The sequence below is a fragment of the Rattus norvegicus genome, chromosome 2 (assembly GCF_036323735.1).
Source record: "Rattus norvegicus strain BN/NHsdMcwi chromosome 2, GRCr8, whole genome shotgun sequence".
Lineage (NCBI taxonomy): Eukaryota > Metazoa > Chordata > Mammalia > Rodentia > Muridae > Rattus > Rattus norvegicus.
In genome coordinates this window covers 13,816,746-13,838,005 of record NC_086020.1, presented here as the reverse complement: position 1 = coordinate 13,838,005, position 21,260 = coordinate 13,816,746, and the positions used below count along the sequence as shown (strand labels likewise).

The 21,260-nt window shown below is 39.5% G+C and overlaps 1 protein-coding gene across 4 annotated transcripts; it reads right to left on the bottom strand.

The window, feature by feature from the left end:
- Window positions 1-503: 503 nt before the first annotated feature.
- Window positions 504-20,246, bottom strand: Cetn3 (centrin 3). Of its 4 annotated transcripts, none has more exons than NM_001191842.1 (5): window positions 12,811-12,915; window positions 11,145-11,280; window positions 8,873-8,987; window positions 3,497-3,688; window positions 504-891 (listed from the first exon to the last, which is right to left on the bottom strand). In NM_001191842.1, exons 1-5 carry the CDS (start codon window positions 12,825-12,827, stop codon window positions 848-850), a joined length of 504 nt encoding a protein of 167 aa, NP_001178771.1. In that variant the 5' UTR covers window positions 12,828-12,915; the 3' UTR covers window positions 504-847. The 4 variants fall into 4 exon arrangements, with proteins under 4 accessions (NP_001178771.1, XP_038957534.1, XP_063137284.1 ...); XM_039101606.2 differs by lacking the exon at window positions 12,811-12,915 and adding an exon at window positions 12,919-20,246 and having other exon boundaries at window positions 614-891; XM_063281214.1 differs by lacking the exons at window positions 504-891; window positions 12,811-12,915 and adding exons at window positions 2,608-2,728; window positions 12,919-20,246.
- Between the last annotated feature and the right edge of the window lie 1,014 nt (window positions 20,247-21,260).

Here is a 21,260-nt window from a genome sequence, read left to right as displayed (position 1 = left end):
AATTGCTCCTGTCTAAAGGAAATCCAGACACGTAGAGTAGAGACTGAAGGAAAGGCCATCCAGATACTGCCCCACGTGGGGATCCATCATACTTGTAGACATCAAACAATATTGTGGATGCCAAGAAGTGCATGCTGACAGGAGCCTGATACAGCTGTCTCCTGAGAGGCTCTGCAGAAGCCTGACTAATACAGATGCAGATTCTAGAGCCCTACCATTGGACAGAGCACAGGGATCCCACTGGAAGAGTTAGGAGAAGGACTGAAGGACCTGAAGGGGCCTTATCTGGCATCAATGGGAGGGGAGGCCCTCGGTCCTATGAAGGGTTGATGCCCCAGAGTAGAAGAATGCTAGGGCTAATGGTGGGTGGATGGGGGAGCACCTTCTTAGAAACAGGGTAAGGGGAGATGGATAGGGAGTTTGCAGAGGGGAAATTTAAAAAACGATTTCTATTGTTAACAGATATCAGAAATCTAAAATAAAAAATTAACCAAACAATAAGATACTAATAAAATAAGTATTTTATTAATAAATATCTAAAAACTGTGCATGAAAATAAAAGCAATTAACTAATGATAAATTTAGAAGCCTCCAAATAATATACACCACATGATTTGATGTTTTAAAGCTTTATATAAACATGTATTATAAATGTGAAGTCAACTACTACATTGATGACATAAACTTAACAGTATTGAAATATACATACAAAGGATGCTTGGTTTGTTCCTTTCAGAAAAAGAACTAGGTTGGATTGTTTTGTTTTGTTTTCTTAAACAGGGCTCCAGGCACACAAAGAGAAGAGAGATGGTAACCACAACATTTTGGTGTTCAGTCTTGTAATTCTTTATATGTCACCAGTCATAATAGCAATGAATTCCTCTTGATTTACTGTGGCAAGAAAGACAACACAAACATTAGAGACATAGAAACCTTCTTAACCCAAGAAACACAATCGTCATTTTACAATGTATTAAACTTTATAATATAGGAAAATCTTACAAGTCAAAACATAACTTTATTCAAAGGAACTTCTAAAATAAAAATATATATACAAATGTGATAAGCATTATAAATAAATGAGTATTCTATTAGATTAAGTAGGAACAACACATGACATCTGTTACAATAAAAGCTAGCCTCAGACATAATATTTGTCACAAACAGTTTAAGAAGTGACAGTTCTAATACAGTAGTTGAACGAGCACTCTTTATCATCATTACTAATACATCTAAGTAAGGCTTCCCTTGCTAAGTAAGTCTGACTATACCATGCATGTGAACTAACACAATGCTAAAGAATGACAACATTTTGAAACTAGGAAAAAAATAACAAATTGTTGATTTTGAAAGCTTGTTTTAAAAAAAAAAAGAAAAGAAACTGAAGCCAGGCCATGTAAGCTCAAAAACATCAATAGAAAGATAATTTAAGAAAACGCAGATTATTACACAGCAACTATAAAACAAGAAAACTACACATACAGAAAATAATCACTCCTGCTTACTACTTGGCACTTTACTAGAACTATATATAAACTTTAGCAAGGAACTTGAATATATAAGGTGTGTTTAAGACAACAGCCTATAATAAACAGGACTGAATAATCCTAAATGTTATGTTTAAGAAGTACACATACTCTCATACATAGCAATGTGCAGCAAACAAAGTTTCCTCTGCGAACCAGGTGAGAATATGGACAAGCAGACTTAGTAAATCTGCAAGGCACAAGCTATAAATGGCAATTCTTATTATGGCAAAATCTGTCACAGAAAAACAGTGACCCAGCTTCTAGTCGCAGTTCTGTCCATACCAGTCTGCACCCCATCGTCCTCGTCTGAAAAGTAAAGTGCCAGAGGTGTGTTAGACTGTTTCTCTGGAAATCCTACACAGTGATTTACTGAGCCACACTCTGATTCCCAGGTGTCAAATGAAGGCCAACATCACACAGGTATTGTGAAATGCATCGAAACACATACACATGTGAATCACACAGAAGTGAATAAATGTCACTATAAAACTGTTCCGAACTGAATGAAAGAAAGGATCATTCTCAGGCACTGGGTGCTAAAACACTGGAGAGTCATGTTCTTAGTAAGTGGGTAAGGTCACTTCCCTGCTAAAGTCACTCTCAAGTGGCTCAGAAAATGCTTAGTGAAGGCACATAGGCACATGTCCAGAATTAATCTAATAAAGTAACCCCAGAGTTGGTGCAATAATTATGTTCAGTTTGAAACAGAGAACAAATGGATGAAACCTAAAGTAATATATTATAAAACATGGATCAAACAGTATTGGGAAACACTACTACAAAAGAAATCATTAGTGCGGAAATTTTAGACATAAACAAATCAAGACTTGGACTGTAAATTATAAGTATGCCATTTCAAAGGAGCTAGGAAGCGAAGGCAAGGTAGGGAACGCCATCACGGGCACAGGAAGAGAACACGCACCTAGAAGGTAAACCAGGAGTTAGGACCACCGAGATGTTCAGCAGCAGACAGACTTCCATGAACTCCTGCTCAGTCTTAAACATTTACAAGGTACTCTAGGAGACACAGAAGAACAGGATACAAACCTACAAACTCTTAAGGCACTCCCAGACCTGAGAAATGAGAATTGTGACCTCTCCAGTTAAGTAGCACATGTGAAGAGCTTATGAGGATATGACACGCTCATCTCCCAACAAGAATTCAAGTAGACAAGAGTCCACAGGCAGTGTAGCTTCATCTAGAAAACATACAAGAAAAAAGCAGCAAAGCCAGTGTCCTCAGGATGGAGATGTTCTATACACAACAGCTGACGCAGCAGGAATAAAGCAAGCTCGGCACTATGTGTGGACTTTACTCTGCGGGTAGTGAGGATCCGCTCTCCCATCTGAGCATGGAAACGACAGCGCTAGAACCCACATTTAGGAAAAGAATAGAATCGACAGACTGCAAACAGAGGTGGAGGCTCCTAAGCCACAGGACACGGGGAAGGCTGTGAGACACCAGCGTGTATTTGCAGGACAGGTAGGACATACACAGGGCAGCCAAGGAAAGAACACTGTGACATTTTAAATAGAACTCATGACCTAAAACCGAGCAGCAGAGAAAAAAACAAACAAACAAAAACAAATGAAAAGTGGTTGAAAGAAAAATCTACGAATTTAGTTATAGTTCAGAAGTGTAAACAGGTTAAGGGAGAAAGCACCGAAATCTAAACTTTTCGTAAATTGCGCAATTTCCTCTTCAGAGAAGTACGCGTGCTATTTCACATTACAGCTTATACAGGATCTGCTTCAGTATAAATGAAGCTTACAGCGTGGCATCCAGCCGGGCTCGCACCATTCAGGACGCTGGGATGAAAGGATCTGAAGTACAAGGTCAAACTCGAAATAACCTTTAAGGTATCATGAGTTTCATCTTTAAAACTAAAAGGGAAAGAAAGAGTGGGATGGGGAGAACTCACTGGCGTCCCAAAACTCAAGACTTCAGAAAAGTAAGGTGAACTTACTCTCCCCATCGCCGTCCTTATCAAACTCCTCGATCATGGCCCGGAGCTCCTCATCGCTCATATTCTCACCCAGCTCTCGGGCAACACGGCGCAAGTTCCTCAAGCTTATCTTTCCTGAATCATCATCATCAAATAGTTTAAATGCTTTCAGGATCTCCTCGTGTGGATCTCTTTCTAGTATCCAGTCTGTCACTAGAGTTAAAAGAGGACATTCATGTAAAAATCAGCTATTCATTGAGAGCAACACCCAGGAGTCTGTCAACACTCAGTCTAATAATTAAACGTCATGGTAGATCACTAAAACTCAGAAATAAACCTGAATTCTAAGTCCACATTTTACATGTTAACCATTTAATGTCCGTATTATAAATGTAAGTTAAATTATACTGTACAAAGGCCAAAAATGGGACAACATATATACACTATATTTACTACTATTGTTAAGAATTAAACTGAGGATGAGAGATGGCTCAGCAGTTAGGAACACTTGTTCTTACAGAGGATCTAAGTTCAATTCCCACCAAGCACTTGGCAAACCACGACAGTCTATAACTCCAGTCCCAGGGGCCCAAAATACCCTCTTCTAACCTAGGCCCTTCAAGTGCAAACTCACACGAGCGAAACACTCATATATATGGTATATATGTAAATATACCACATAAAATAATTAAGTCCACAAAAACACTATACCACCTCTCTCAGGTCACTAAGTTTAAGTGAACAATTTGCCCTGGCCATGTGAAAGCTCTTAGCTTAGTTTAAGACCCTAATTCTTCCTCTATTGTATCCAACTAAGCCTGTGAAATTAACAGAAGTCAGTGCCAATACAGGCATAAGACATGTTAGTAAATGCAAATGTTATCAGCACTGGTTTCAGCATCAGTGAATAGGGGTTAAATCCCCTCTGGAAGCAGGTCTAAATCATATTTCAGCAAAATAAAACAAGTTAAATAGATATGAGTCATTAAAGATGTCAGTAACTAAATTTTAATATATAAAAAATAAGGGCACATATCAATAGACTAAGTTTATATATTTTAATAGCATAGGCCTTTAACCAAGTCATAATAAAAACTAATGCCTAATGTCTATAGTATAAAATTTTATGCTGCTTGACAGAATTCTCAAAATATCTAAGTAAACATTTATGAAGTAATGCCATATGTTATTCTGCTACTACAAGAAAAGGCATTTATCATCCTATCATTAAAAGTGACTTGGTTTTATTGGGATCTACAAATTCATCTGAAAATTTCAACTGCCTGTAGATGGAAAGTGCTAGGATATTTATTGAATCTCAAGTGAAAAAACAAAGTCCCGTACCAGTTGCTGCCTGTCTCCCGCTCCTTCATCCCACTTGGCTGAGAAAGCACCTAGTCAAGCTAACGCTACGTCAAATACACATGTATCCAAAATTATCTTTCGCCATTAATTTATCCAAAGAAAGTTTCCAAAAAACTAATTGAAGTCTATTACTATAAGTATGCAAATCAAAGCTCATAAATATTCAGTAACAGGAATTGGCATACCTACAGCCATAACACCAAAATAAAACACCACACTTAACTCTATGGCACACACTCAACTTAGTTTGAATTCAGTCCCAACAAGAAAACAGGACAAGGAAAAAAACTGTTAGGAAATTTTCTTCATCGATTAAGTAACATACATGACAGGTAAACCAGGAAGGCAGATGGCTAAAACACTAATGCACTTAAAGCCACAACACGTAGGAGGCCAACATGCCCACACACTATCCCACTGACACACTCTATCAGTCTTTCAGACACATTTGTCAGTAAAGTCGCCTATCGATAGTCTCTGACACTATGCACTTTTCTTAGGACTTCTAACTGCCATAACTCTGAGCAGCAGAAGCATCACCCTACATGACGTATTTTATGGTGACTCTCCTCTACACCATCGCCTTCCATTTCTCTCTGACAAGTACGACTTCTTTGTAAGACATCTTTTTTTCAATGGAAATAAACCAGGCATGGTGGTCCACACCTATAGTCTAATAGGAGACTTTAAAGCAATTAATACACACATAGCTAAGTCATTTCCTGGTTCACAAAGTTCCAGATTTCTGTCCATGCAACTGCTTTCTGTTGTTTTGATTTTTACATTGTAATGACATAAAGCACACTAAAACCAATTACAAAGGTACACAATTTAACTACACTGTCAAAAATATTAGACCTTATAAAAATCACGTAAGGAAATATCAAATTCTAAAAAAAATCAAAATCATGAAAGATAATGTTAAGGGTGGTGAGATGACTCAGTGGTTAAGAACACTGGCTGCTCTTCCAGAGGTCTTGAGTTCAATTCTTAGCAACCACGCGGTGGCTCATAATCATCTAAAAAGAGATCTATATAAAGGGATCTGACTCTCTTCTGGCATGTGGGTATACATGTAAACAGAGCACTTCTACATTAAAAAAAATACATAAATAAATATTCAAAAAAAGATGTTAGAAAGTTTCTATCCAAACATATAATACTTATTTCAAACTCAAAAATGTTGGACTTTCAAGTCTTTCTATAGCAGCATATGGGATTCATAGCCTCTTAGACCTCCACTGAAGGAAAGGTACCTACATCATTGACTCTCAAACAGTGGCATCGCCCTCAACACCATAAATGTCCCTTAATTATCCAAGTATTGCACACTACAGTTCTGAAGGCACTATCTTGCCTTACTCTCAAATGGAGCGTCTTTCTTTCACACCAACAACCTTGACCATAAAGTCTGGAACTTTCTGCCTCCAAAATCCCCTTCAGCTCATCTTCAATCTTCTCATCAGCTACCATTGTAAAACACAGTCTCCCGTTCCTTAAACTCCGCTGACTGAAGTCCCATCTTACTTCACTAGGTATAATGATCAGTCTGACTGAGGCTGCCTTTGCAGTGCACTGATGATCCCTCATAGAAGGGACTGCATGAGCTGAAGCCTCTCCCGGTGCTGAACACCTAGTGCCACTCTGCTTTGTCACCGTCTAAGTCTGGACTGCATCTCAGCTACTCCTACAATCTTCTTGGAAATCTTCAATCCCTAAAGATTTAAGTTTAAAAAAAAAATCCCCTTTGCAAAAACTTAAATTCCCTGGGTAAAGACTTAATAAACATTTCCTATAAAAGGTCTGATAGGAAACATTTTAGGCTTTCGGGAGTCCTAAGCTCGCAGTCTAAACTACCACATGGTGGCAGAGAAGCAGCGTCCACAAACATGACGCCAGATAACAATGTCTCTCACACAGAATCAAAATGTAGTGTCACCTACCCTGAAATCCTAAGCTCCTCAATGCACTTTCTTGGTAATTTTAACTCCCATTCCTCCTGCCAAATGCAAAAATTTCAGTGTTGGATAAATAATCAAAATGAAAACACTGTAATATTTCCTTTGAGATAGGATTTAAAATGTAAGAAGTACAAGCCAGGAACAGATGAAGTAAAAACATTTCACTTCTATTGACCTTACCTTAAAAGCAGAAAATCCTGAAACACCTGCTACTCATTAGCCTCAGACAAATGATTCTAGCTTCCACTGTACTAAATGTACTGTAATCCCTTTTTTCCCTTAACTGGGAGATCCCGATATGGAGATATCTGTGGGACGGAGTCCTTAGGCAACAACACATCGTCCATAATGCTAAGGTTTAGGTAATATGAAAGTCTGTTCCTAAGTAGTACAATAGTAAACACTACAGTTCTTAAAATTGTACTTATGAAAAATAGGGTTCACAAAACTATGAATAATGCTTAAAGCAGCCTTCAAAATGAAAAACAGAAAATAAAACAATAAGATTATAGAACAGAATGCTTTAATGTCCCAACAATACAAATATATTTCCAACTTCTGAGTTCTGAAACAAAGAAAGCACTATTTTCTCTCCACTGACACAAACTCTATGTGTTTTGCTTGGAGACAGTGTCTCATAGCCCCGTCTGGCCTAGGGTTCCTTATGCAGAGTAGCCTGACCTCAAACTTACAGAGAATGGGATACTTCTTCACCCTGAGTGCTGGGATTATTCTTAATCAGAATACCAACATTTAGTAGCTCTTACTATCCACTACAGTCTTTAACATTTCACATGCTAATCACCCACTTACCTCCCAGAAACCTACAGCACAGTACACTGTTCCCCATTTCATACATGGAAATGAGTCACAGACAAGTAAACTAACAAAGTTTCACAGTCAGAGTCAGAACCAAGACCTGAAGCCTGGAATGTGGGTCCAGGGTAGCCTGTGCTAACACTCCACTGTGGTGCTTAATGTGCCTTCATTTTAGCTTTGTCATGAAAGCATCATTTCCACTACGTCCAGACACCTTGCTTCTCTAAACGCCCTGTGTTAAATGACCTGGGTACTGTGATTGACCTGAGGACCACCCACACTGTGAGGAGAAAGGTGGCTCATGCTCTCCTCAAGGAAACAATCCTACAGACTGGGTGGGGACAGTCTGCCTTTGAAAAAGGCACACTACTCCCTAAAGATTTGTCCTTGAACTGCTGCCTCCTGTACTTTAGGTAGGAGTTTCCTAACAAGGGAGAAATTGCGGGGTGGGGGGGAGTCCCTCTGTCTTCTTATTACCATTTCTTTTTCTTCCCTACATTACTTCTTTAATATTTAAATGTGCGGGTTTAGGTGCATGTATAATTGTATTAGTTTTAATTTTTTTAATATATAAAAATAACTATATGACATGTTTAGATTATGACCCCTAAATGGTATCATTGGCTTTAAGTTACAGTAGCCGACTCCTAGCCTTCCAAAATGTTCTACTGAAAACTCCTTAGCTGTATATATAGCCTGAGTAACTTGATAAGAATTACTACCCAAGACTCAATCACAGTAAGCTCCTACCATCTTCAGGTGGCATTTCTGAGCTTCTCCTGCTTCGATCCTGCCGAGACATCCCTCACGACAGCCTGGCCAGCACCTCAGCTTTACAACACGCACTCTCACTGAGATCAAGGTTACTGGGAGTACAGAGTCTAACAAACTGTCAACCTAACAAGATGGACTTCATGTCCCCGTCTCCCACCAAGACACAAAGTCCTACTTCCCTCTTCTGCACTGTACCAACAAAAGTCACGAAGCACAGCAGTCTTCACAGATATTCCTAAATGTCAGGATATTAAGCTATCTATTGTACTGACAAAAACTATTTTGGTCACCCTTTAGTGACATAATTTTAATAAACCCCCAAAAAACTGACAATAATTCTTTGTTAAAGAAATCATCAAGTCAAAACTAATTCTCACAGTAGAGCTGGAAATATTTTTTCTCTTTGAAAACATAAAAAAAAAAAAAACCTCATAATTTTCCAACAAGTACTGGGTATAAAGACGACTTAAGTACATACCAACTTCATTAAAATCTTCAAATGTGATCTTGCCTGTGGCTTCTCTGTCATAATCTTTAAGAATCTTCAATACATCCGCCTTTTTCACATCAAAACCCAAGGCTCTCATTGCCACCTTTTGGATTAAAAAGGAAAAACAAATTGTAACGCGCTCCTTACAAAAGAAGCATCATTGATTTATCAAAAAGTTTCCATCTTAAAAGATGACAATAGATTTCTAAAGCACAATTATTCTGTATTTTTAATCTCTAAGTTAAGAATATGACACCATGTTGGTTTTTCATTTTGAAATTAGAAATTATTTTCATTGACATTTTGCTATTTTATATGACCAACTAATTAAAGAGTTTACAAAAAATACATAAAACAATGCATTAAATACAAAGATAATAATTTGTTACATAACACATACAAATATATTTCCAACTTCTGAATTCTGAAACAAAGAAAGCACTATTTTCTCTCCTTCAACATAAACGCTATGTGTTTGTTTGGAGACAGGGTCTGCACATCATGTAGTTATTTTCATATAGTAAAAAATTTTAAACTAATACAAATAACATTCAAATAAGGGATATAGAGACATGTCACAGATATGCTCTTGGCGCATAAAAGCAATAAAAAGCATAAAAGTCTCAGGCATCCATGGTTGACATAGTGGAACTGTATAATCTGATCACTCAAGAGACTGAAACAGGACTGTCATACATTTGAGACCAGCATGGGATACATATAAAGATCCTTTCTCAGCAAACAAGCAAGCAGTCGGCATTCCCAGCGGAGCAGGTATAATTAGCTGCTGCGGTGCAATTAGTTTCAGATGACTGAGTTTACACAGAAAACCGCTGCTAGTCCCAGGAAAGGAAAGCTGGGTTAGTAGTCAGTGAGGTCTTCTAAGTCAGTGGTCCCTTACTGAACAGAGGAAGAGCTGAAAGAAAGGACGTGGAGACAACGACTGGGATGAAGGTGTCCCCGTCTGGACCGGGAGGCTCTGGGCAGAAGAAATTCCTAACTAAGGACAAGTGGGAAGTGGAGACAGTAGCATTCAAAGGTCATTGAGCGGAGGAAGCTTTACTTAGCATACAGGGGACAGCCAGAAACAGCTTATGAGCAACGAACATAGTCAAAGGATTCAAGAACAACAGGAATTAATGGTGGTGTAAAAGACAAGTCAGAAATGAGGACGCTCCAGCTATGAGACAAAGTCCCCATCTGTGATGGTCAATGACAACGAATAGCTAAGACACTGGACAGGAAGAACTCATGCTATGTGGAGGAGGGGAGCAGCAGCAAGAGAACAGTGGGTTAGGGAATGAGCTAAAGGAGGACCTCAAGACTGAGGCCAAAGCTTCAAAGTCTATTATTACTTTTAAATAGTCTATCATCTCGCTACATAGATTCTACCCCTATAATGTTAAAACTACTAAATGAACTTTTAAGGGTACTTAAAGAGATCAAAATGTGATCCTTCTTACTAGGCTGAACGTGAGAAATGTGTTCATAACCAATTTCCCCTTCCCTCTTTACTAGTAATTAAAGCCTTGGGTAGGACATTTTCCTTCTGCACGTAGCAACATTAGGCATCAGACAATTTATATCCTTTGTAACAGAGAAGAGTGTACTCTAAGAGTGTGCTAGTATTATCTTAAAAATTAAAAGTCAATCTCAAATGTCTGAGCAAAGTCAATGATCTCTCCATTTCAAAACTGTCAGTAAGAGTTCTCGCCCTAAAATCTTGAGGACCAGAGTTCAAATCCCCATCACTCATGTAAAGACAGGCATAGTTGTGGAGACAGCAGCGATCCCCAGAGTTCACTCTCAAGTGCTGAACTTCCAACTCAGGGAAATAGCCTGTCTCAAGGCAGTGGAGTAGAGTGATGGAAGATACACAGGCCCTATTCTGCCCACCACATGATACACAAGGGGATGTACAGGCCAGCAGGGGCACATGCATATGCCAAAAAATTTTGTTTTGTTAAAAATCTGAGCTATATCATCACACAGAAGAAAACAACTGTAGGAAGAACATGCTAAGAACTGTCCCTTTACTGGGTGAATGGAAAAGTTAGACTTCCCATCAAGATGCACTCTTACACTTAAATACAAGGTTCTAGAAGCCATACTCCATTTTTACTCCGTTTTCTTGTAGCACCTGTGGGTGGGCACTACAAACAGCCTCACAGTTCTGAAACAAGCTTCTAAAGTAGACTTTAAAGCAACAGGCACAAACGCAATTGAGTTAAACAAAAATGGATCTTAAATACCCTGTTACCTTTAATTCATGATAATCTATGGCTTGGTCTTTGTCGGTATCAAACAGTTCAAAAGCATCTTTAATTTCTTGCTTCTGTTCTTCAGAGAGTTCTCTTCGTTTTTTCCTTTTTGTTTTGTCTACTACAAGCTCACCTCTAGGACACAGAAAAATGCCTTTAGTCTACTTTAACCCAACTTAGGACAAAGAATCATTTTCTAAATTTCAACAGAGTAGTCTGGCACATAAAGAAACTGAGCCTAAGTTAACGTCCTGTAGTCCAAATGTACTTTTATAACCGAAATCCTAATCAAAGTTGAAAGCATCATACATATTATTCCTGTCATCTACCAAGAACATAAAAATAACCAAAAAAAAAAAACATACAAAAGTGAAATTCACAAATGACAACCAACTCACAATTACTACAAAAATCATCCATAAAACTTAAAAGATTACTTTAGCATTCTAAGTCCAAAATGTTTTTAGATTATACATTTCTAACAGTGCTTTGTGGTTTTATTCCACTGATATTAGCCAGGCAAACTATTAAAGGGCCTAAACATGCAAATACTAGGCGCCCAGAATCGCAGCATCTAATACTCGTGCTTAAGTCCACGACGTGATGTTTAAAAGTGTTTTAACTCTCACTTAACATGTAAACGATAGGTTAGACGTCTTCATTTAAAAACTCTGAAGTTTAAAGGAAATCTAAAAAGGGCACTTGGATCTGAAAATGTCTGCCTTAAGAGCTGCCAATGCAAAAAGCAGTCCAAATGTTTAAACGAGGATACGACACAACACGTGTATCAGCACGTTTTAAAAGATGGAAGCTTTAAAACCTCAAAATCTTAAAACTCGGCTGACTGTAACAGCGTCTCGTCAGGAACGCCCTCCGGGTGGACCAGACGTGGGAGATCAGTGCTGAGCGGGTGACGGTGGCAGCCAGGAATCTTTCTCACGTGACCCCAGCTCACACACACACACACACACACACACACACCCCCAGGCTAATGCGCGGTCACACACACACACACACACACACACACACACACTCGCCACACACCCACCCCAGGCTAATGCGCGGACACACACACACACACACACACTCGCCACACACCCACCCCAGGCTAATGCGCGGACACACACACACACACACACACTCGCCACACACCCACCCCAGGCTAATGCGCGGTCACACACACACACACACACACACACACACTCGCCACACACCCACCCCAGGCTAATGCGCGGACACACACACACACACACACACACACACACTCGCCACACACCCACCCCAGGCTAATGCGCGGTCCGGGGGCGCCTTTAAGTGTAGATGGACAGGGTGAGGAGCCAATGGGGAGGGGGGATGTCCGGAAGTGACTGGAGGGTGTCACGGAAACGAGATCCACCCAGGACGCCCAAAGCACAGCGTGCCACGGGACCCGGGCAGAAAGGCGAGCTCTCCTGTGACTTTCCGGAGGAAGCAGGCGGCCAGGCCCGAAACCCGCAGATGCGTGAGGGAAACCTCGCGAGACTTCACTCGGGGAGCGGCGCTGTGGGAGGCGGGGACCGCCGAGGTCTGATGCTCGGCACTCCTCGTCCGCTCCCGACTCGGCCTCCCTTCCACGCCCTCCCTGGCCCCTCTGGGGAACGGAGGCGCGGCCTCCTCGTTACCGACCTCAGAGCTAAACTCATTTTCTCTTCCGACAGAGGTGTTCCGCTCAAGGACTTTACCACGAGAACCGCTCAACAGCCACCAACCTCCACGGCCTCGGGGACCACCCACCTGACAGAAGTTTCTGGGTGCGATTGGCCGAAATTGCCAACAGCCGGCCCATTGGGGCGGAAGCGTCGATTGTCTTCTGTTTCCATTGGTCAGCATTCATGTCAGTCAAGTACACATTTCGCCCTGCTGTCTGTCTGACCCCTTGGATTGGCCAGATGCTTTCCTGAATCCTTTGCGCGCCTGTTAAGTCACCACGCGGGGTTCAGGCAGGCAAGGCTAGGCTCTACGGGTGACATGGTGCTGGAGTTCCGAGCACGCGTGCACAGCGTCGACCGAAGGAAGGGGAAGAAGGCACGGCACAAGCAGCCTGCTCAGACGGAGCAGTGATTGAGGAACCAGGTCTACAAAAAGATGTACAATTCTGGGTGGCTGGTACACCCGAGAAACTTAAATCTAAAGGTGATGTTCTCCAATCTTAGTTCAGTAACGACCAAGCTAAGCATTCTTCCCCGTACAGCTTTCCCAAGTGATTTTAAGGCAGACTGGATTAGTCTTTTCATTTTGTTGTTTTGTTAGGTCATGTACAGTGAGACTACCTAAACCATCCTTTTCTTCTGTGCGACTTGCAATGTATTTGTTTGCTTCTGCTCTTCACTTTCTAGTGCTGTAAACCTTGTGTGTGCATTCTATCTCCACTCCCCACCAAGCCTCTTGAAGCTTACTTCGATCACCAAGCTGCTAGACCGACTGTCCTCAAGGCCACAATTCCGTTTACACGAATATTTGTACCAAATGAAATATCTGGAACTTAGGTGTTCCATAAATACTTGATGCGTAAAACGAAGTCTTATTGTGGAAAACTTGGAAACTCCTGAGCTAACCAAGCAGTTCTTATAGGCATAAATACAATAAACTGGGGCTAGGTGTTAGAAAAGGGAAATACTATATCTAAATTTGTATGTGAAGGAAGGACACTGGGTAATTGGCTGTGTATGAGTTAAGCCTGGAGTGTAGATAGAAATTTGACTAGAGAGTTGGGATAGAACTAAAAAGTAATAGCTAAATGGTAGCATTCCCAAAACCAAAGTAGAGAAATGAAGAACTTGCTGGGCGTGGTGCTACATACTTTTAATCCCAGCACCCAATAGACATACAATCGGATCTCTGAGTTCTTTACATTGTGAATTCCAGGCCAGCCAGGACTAGTAGTGAGACTCTGCCTAAAATATAAAATTAAGTACTTTTATTTCTTAAATATTTAATGTTAACTATTTAGTGCACAGATATGAAGTTAAGTTAAACATTGTACAATTACCAGTGATTCATAAGTGACTGTTCTGGAGGCTGTACATAGATCATAGTGGTATGATAGGTAGAATAATAGCTAAGGCTACATCTTGGTATCCTGAAACCATAAATATGGTACCTAATAGGGGAAAAGATGTCTACGAGTCAAATTAGAATCCACACCTTGAGATATAATGTTAAAATGGGTCATGAGAGGGAACAGAGTCTAATCACAATGTCTAATTCTGACGAGTACAGGACTTTTACCCACCTGTGATCAGAGCCAGAAAAGACTTGTTAAGGCTCAGTCTGTTATCATGGTTTTGAAAACAGAGATGTAGAGAAGCATTCCCCTGAGTCATGGATGCTAGAAGCCGAAATCGAACAGTGAAGAATAATGATGTCCCTGGAAGCAGGAGTGACAGACATCAGGACAGTGATGAACACCACCAAATGCAAAAGCATAAATTACTTAAAGAGTTATGAGACTTTGGCAGGATGATTTATAACTCAGTTGTGCAGTTTGCCAAAGTAAACTTCGTAGATGGCAATATTGTTTCCCAATTTCAAAAGACTGGGTATGTCTGCTAGACATTTCCAGAAGAATCCCAGTCTTTCCAACCAGTTTTTGGCCCAGTGAAGCCTACAGATAGTGTCTGACTTTCAAAACTAAAAGCAAACTTGTGATAAGATTTGTCAGAGCTACTATAAGGTACTTTCACAAAGAATCTGTGAGAGACAGCACAATTACATAGTTCAAATACCATTAACGCTTACCAAAATTCTGGAATAGACCCCTTACTTCATTAGTAGTTTTTGATCCCATGAATCAGTTTCAGAAGTCACAAAAGCAGTCATATATCCCACAAGCTTCTTGTCTCTTTTATAGTTTGGTTTAGTTTCATTGTCTTGTGTTGGTGAAGATTATGAACTATAAAGAACAATCTAAACCACGGGTCTTAAATCTGTAGTAAAATTATTTCATTTTCTGGTTTGGTGTTTGAGGAAAATGTAAAAATGTGTTTTGTTGATTACCTCCCAACACCACTCGTGATTTAGGTATCTTTCTAGTCAATAAAAAAATACAAACCATTTAAAAGGTCTGTGCAATTGATGAGAGCTGTGTTACATTTTCAAGGGAAAATATCATTGATTTCGACCAAAAATCAAAAATTGTGAATGAAATATTTGAACATTGAGTTTATACTTAAATTCATATTTATTAAAGAAAGCAAATAAAATGATTATGTATATGCAAAAAAGAATGTCATTTCTTTAAAATGTCATAAGCCAAGACACACTACCTCAGGGGATAATGAATGCAGTGGAGTAAGTACCACTCATATGCCTGTCTCAGATCCTTAGTCCTCCAGATTCCAACAGCCCTAGCTATTGAAAACTCACAGCTCAATTCCTCCTGGGCAATTGCTCTCCACAAAGTAAATTCCTTGAGCAGTAATATACAACTTCCATACAGGCAAGATGCACCCAAAGACTTCTCAGTATGAAGGAAGGGGAGGCTACTTGCTTGTTTGTTTTCATTTTTTTCTAAAACAAAGAAACAAAAGAGACTTCTCCAACTTCGCAGCTCACTCTGCAGTCCTCTGAGGCTTCTGTCTTAATCACCTCATAGTTCACCTTCTCCCTCTATCCAATCTGCTCTGCTAGTTCCTTACAAAACTTGTTTCTAAGAAGCCTTCTGTTCAACCTAATTTGCATACATCTCTATTATAGTGTCTTTCATACACAATCTAAGCTACAGAAATATGATAGATTTTTTTTAAAAGGGAATATAAGAAATACATTGTTCAAGTTGAGCAGGATAGTTCAAGTGTAGTGATTTAAATTTAAAAGGGAAATAATAGTTAAGTTACTGTAATGCTTAACTTTGATCATCAGTTTGATGGGACTTAAAGTCACCATAGGAACAAATCTCTGTGTATATCTGTGAAGGAGTTTCTAGATTAGTTTTACTGAGGTGGAAGACAACCGTAAGTATAAATGGCACCATTTCTTGGGCTCAAGTTATGACTGAATAAGGAAGAAAAAGAGGAGTTGAGCAGGATTATTCATCTTTCTCTGCAATCTCACTGCAGATGCAGTGTAAACAGCTGCCTGTCATCATCCTCCTGTCCCATGGTAGACTGTACCCTCAAACTGTGAGCCAAAACCAATCACCACTTCCTGTCTTAGTCATTGCTCCATTTCTGTGAATAGACACTATGACCAAGGCAAGGCAACTCTTAGAAAAACTACCACTGCTCTTCCCTATGTTACTTTCCTCCGCCATTCTATTCCAATGACAAGAACCAACTTAAATACGTTTAAAGAAAATCAACTATACACTCAAGAGATGACCCAATGGTTGCTCAAAAAATATTATGAGATCCCCTTTAGAGATTAAATATTCAAAGAGTTTAAATGTTTAGTCTACTACTCTTTTAAAAAGTTGATCATGGAGAGATAGAAAATGAATATGATAATGTTGCTCAGGACTGAAGATTGATGAGTGGAACATACAGAGATTGGTCAAATAGGCACAAAAGCACATTTTCAGGAGAGAATAAGTTAACTTAGAATTAGTATATAGTGTACTGCACATCTCTAAGTAGATAAGAAGGGAGTTTTAATTGTGATACAGAAGGAAATTATAAGTGTTGAAAGATGGCTATCCTAAGTGCCCTCAATTGGTCAATATTCTGTATATATAAACCAAAACATCAAATTAGACCCCTTTCATTTATATGATAATCATGTCAATTAAAAACAAAATAACAATATGAAGCAAAAAAAAAAAAACCTAGCACCTGTTGATATAGATATGGGATTGAAGGGGAATTAAAGAATATAAGCAGACAAGGAATGCAAAAGTGACCCTTCTCCCTGAAATGCTGTCTTCTTGGTCACAGAAGATATTTTGAGGAGAGATAGTAGGAAGGCACGGGGCAGGCATCTGAGCAGGCCCAACAGTGGAAACGGGAGGACTCAAACCAGAATCCATTTATTGGATTCCCATCCTTAGGGAGGGCTCTACCATCCTGAAGAGATACAGTTCTTATTTTCCCTACTTGAGAGGCGTGGTCTTCTATATTTGCCAGGCCAATTCTTTGTTAGTGCCGTGGAACAGACTGAGTGATTTCCCCAGACAAGCACCAGCACTACACCAGGTCATAGATTGCAAACATGAATATAAAATATTTCTGTGGAAAACAATGGTGATTATTTTTTTTTTAAAATCAACATGACATACCTCAGGTACATGCCCAAACAAAATGAAAACAGAAAATCAAACAGGAAACACACTCAGAGTAGTGTTATTTACATTAGTCAAACTGTGGAAACAAATATGTATGGACAGATGAGTTACTAGATAAAACATACTGTATACTACAATCAAGTATCATTTGGCCTTAAGAAATAAAATCCCTGTGTCTAGAACACGGTTGATCCTTAAATTCTTTGCATCGAGTGAAATAAACCATGTACCAAAGAAGATATATTATTCTGCTTATAGAAAATACCTTGACTAAGTGGTTCGTAGAGACACCAGATGGGAGGAGTGGGGAGCTAGCTGTTGTGTGACTGCTGCAGAGTCTCAGGTTGGCATTGATAGTAGAGGAGGCACCTTTTTATAGAGACGCTGTGAAGAAACAACCAGACAGATCAAAAAAGGAAAGTATCCTTTACAACAACTGCCCCTGCCTTGTCAAATGAGAGTAGGAAAAAGGAGATTGGCTTAGATTTTAAAAGACTTAGGGACTCCAGAAAATCCTTGTCCTGGCTTAGATAAGAGTTTTGACAAAGCAGCTATAAAAGGCATTATGGGGATAATTGAGGAAATTTGTATATGAATGGAGAATTCAATTATACAAAGAAATCATTAATTCCCTCAGGCATTCTAATAATATTTTTGTCCACTTATGAAAATGTTCTTTTTGAGATGCAAACTGAGGTTTTTCAAGGTAAAACGTTCAAAGTGTCTCAGATTCACCTTAGAATAGCATACAAAAACCGGCAACAACAAAAACCCCAGAGTTTACAAATTACAAGGTAGAACAACAACATAGGAAAACTGAATTGGGACTGGAGATAAATGGAGCCTATGTGCTGTGGATCTGTAAAAGTGTCCAGCACCGAGAGGTTAAATAATTGTCACTGTCACATGCAGTCCCTCCTTGTGACAGAAGACAAACCAGGGAACCCCTGTGAAATAGAAATATATAGCGAACAGAAAATGAGACAGCCTTCAGACAGCAAGGCAGTTCTAAGGCCTTTGAAAAGGAAAGCAAGAACTTCACTGACTTACAGGGTTGTAAGAAAATCTCAGTCCGTTGGGGCCCCCAAACAAAAGTTTCCCCTTAGAGGAGACTCACACAGGTCGACTGTGCCAGAAGACCTTACCCAGTGACTCTTCTGTCACTGCCAGGCCAGGGTTGAATTCAGGGGTGACCCTACGGATGCTCAGAGGCATCACCTCTGCTCCTCACAATAGGTCTTCTCGGAGGAAGATCTGAGCGATGTGTCTTCATTGCACTCCCACTATGCTCAGGAAGGCTGCTACATCAAAGCCCTAAGACAGGAAAAGGCATTGATTGACACATTAGAGACAGAGGAAGAACAATGATAAGCATAATTGCAAAATGAAATGATGTAAGAAATTCAACTGCTAAGCACTGCTCTGTTTACCTGGATCCCAGTATACCCTGATGACACCGGGAAATTTATCCTAAGTGTAATGAAAAGACATTAACAGATTTCGAGCTGTTACTGTGCTGTAATGTAGATTTTAGACCTAATGTAGATTCCTTAAAAGGCCATCTGTATCTCCAATTCATATCCCGGGTCTCGTTTTCTCCCAACTCAAGGCATATCAAGCCTCTCCTATCTCCTAGAACATTTTACTAGGTCATTACACACTAAGCCCAGTTTGCATCTTCTCATTTCACACCCCTGGGTCACGTCTGATGATTAAGCCTTTGCTTGTGAAACCGCTGTCCCAGCTACTTCTCATGAGCTTTCCCTAGCTTCTTACAATGTTGACTTTTCCTCACCAATCCCCCAACCCATTACTCTTTGTCTTTAAACATCACCTATATGCTAACGACTAAACTTTGTTAAGTGTTTCATTTGTGCCATTCTAGTTATTCCACTAGAAACTTAGATTTCTGTCTGTGGATCATATATTTGTGCCTCAATAGAGCCTAATGTGCCAAAACAAAACCTGGCATCATCCCCGTTTCCTTTTAATGTATTCTCTCCTCTTTTTCTTTCTGTCATGAGTAATGGCAACACCAGTCACCCAGTTCATGTAACCCCTTAGAATGAGGTTAACTCCTCATAATTGTCAAAATACAATTTTCAAAATTTAAAGATATGCCAATCATACAAATATAGAATGAATGTTTCCAAGATTGATTTAACTCTTTACTGAGGAGACCAGAAAGACAGAGTAGCTGACTTACAGAAAAGTTAAGAGTAGTCGCAGTCTATTAACTAAGGTCTGAAATAAGTTTAGACTTCAATACCCTACATCTTAACACTGTGAGTCAAAATGAATGAATATTTACAGTCTCTTTTTACTAGACAAAAATCATTTACAGTTACATAGGGCAAAGACCATAAGCTACCACTTCAACAGCATGAACTCTTCTTACAAACAGTAAATAACAAACTGAACCAAGGTTCGTTAACAAAGCAAACAATGACATGTTTCCTAAAGCACTAATTAATAATTGGGTGTGTGTTAGGGTGTGCTTTACCCTTTGGCCTTTGTTTTCAAGTTTTAAATTGTTTTTACATCACTTTTTCACTTGATTCTGTAGTGAGAATGATTTTATAAAAATTATCTTGTATATTCAAGGAGACTGATATCTTTGCTGGACCACACAGCCAACTTAAGACTGGACCTGAGGGCTGGAGAGATATCTCCACAGTTAACTTCACTGGCTGCTCTTCCAGAGGTCCTGAGTTCAACTCCCAGCAACTGCATGGTGGCTCACAACCATCTGTAATGGGATCTGATTCCTTCTTCTGGGAATTACCACTTCTGCAGATCACATACTAAAATAAATATATAAAAAAATCAATAAACAATTTTAAAAACTGACCTGATATCTGGCTGTGTGTTAAGCCCGTCTGTTTAGAAAACAATAGTCCACTTTACTAGCCTTAGATTTTCCATGTAATCACCTCTTACATCCTAAGCTGATGAATCCCTTTGATTTCATGTTTTACAGTCTTCCATGACTCTGCCTTAAAGCAATACACGCGTTCACTATGGAAATCACTGACGTAGAACAACCGACAGACAGAAAGCAGCCTTACCTGGCAAATAACCATGAGTGTTGAATACAGAATATGGATATAGTTTGATAAAGCAGTTTGTAGTACTAAGTGTTTTGGGGTCAGTTGGAGTCAGTAACTTAACTTTGTAAAACTCTTAAAATTTTCTGGAAAGTATCCTCTATTTTTCTCCCAGTGCCAAGCTTTCTGTGCTTGTCAATAAATACAGAGCAAACCTGCTTGTTACAAACACAGACAATAGGGATTGATCACACTAAGAGACCGTTTACAAACAAAGCCAGTTACCAAAACTACAGTCAGACAGAAATACAGGGAGAAAGTGGAGAAGTCAGTTTTGTACTTGCTCTTGGTCAAGTCAATCCATGGGGAAGTGCTGAGCTTTTTTTTTTTTTTTTTTTTGTAACATCAATGTGTTTTGGTGCCTCCAAGGTTATTTTTCATGCATTTAACCTATGCAGACCCCATGTCAATATTTATAATAAGGAGTCTGCCCCACTTGCACTGCCCACGATGTTCTGTACAATGGATGAGAGTTGCTAAATTTATGTGGTCCACAAAAGATGACCAGGATTACGAGCTATGGAAGGGAGGTGACTTCTAAGAGAGTGTGACATTAAAGGAAAGAGACAAAGCCATAACCATAGACTAGATGTCCTTAAACAATTAACTGCTTCACTGCAAACTCACCAATAATTCAGTAAGAACCGGTGTAGGCATCAAATGCTTAAAATCTTCAGTGTTAATGGACAACTCGACACAACCTGGGACCAGCTGGGAGAGTATCCTCTATGCTACCCATGGAGGATTATCTT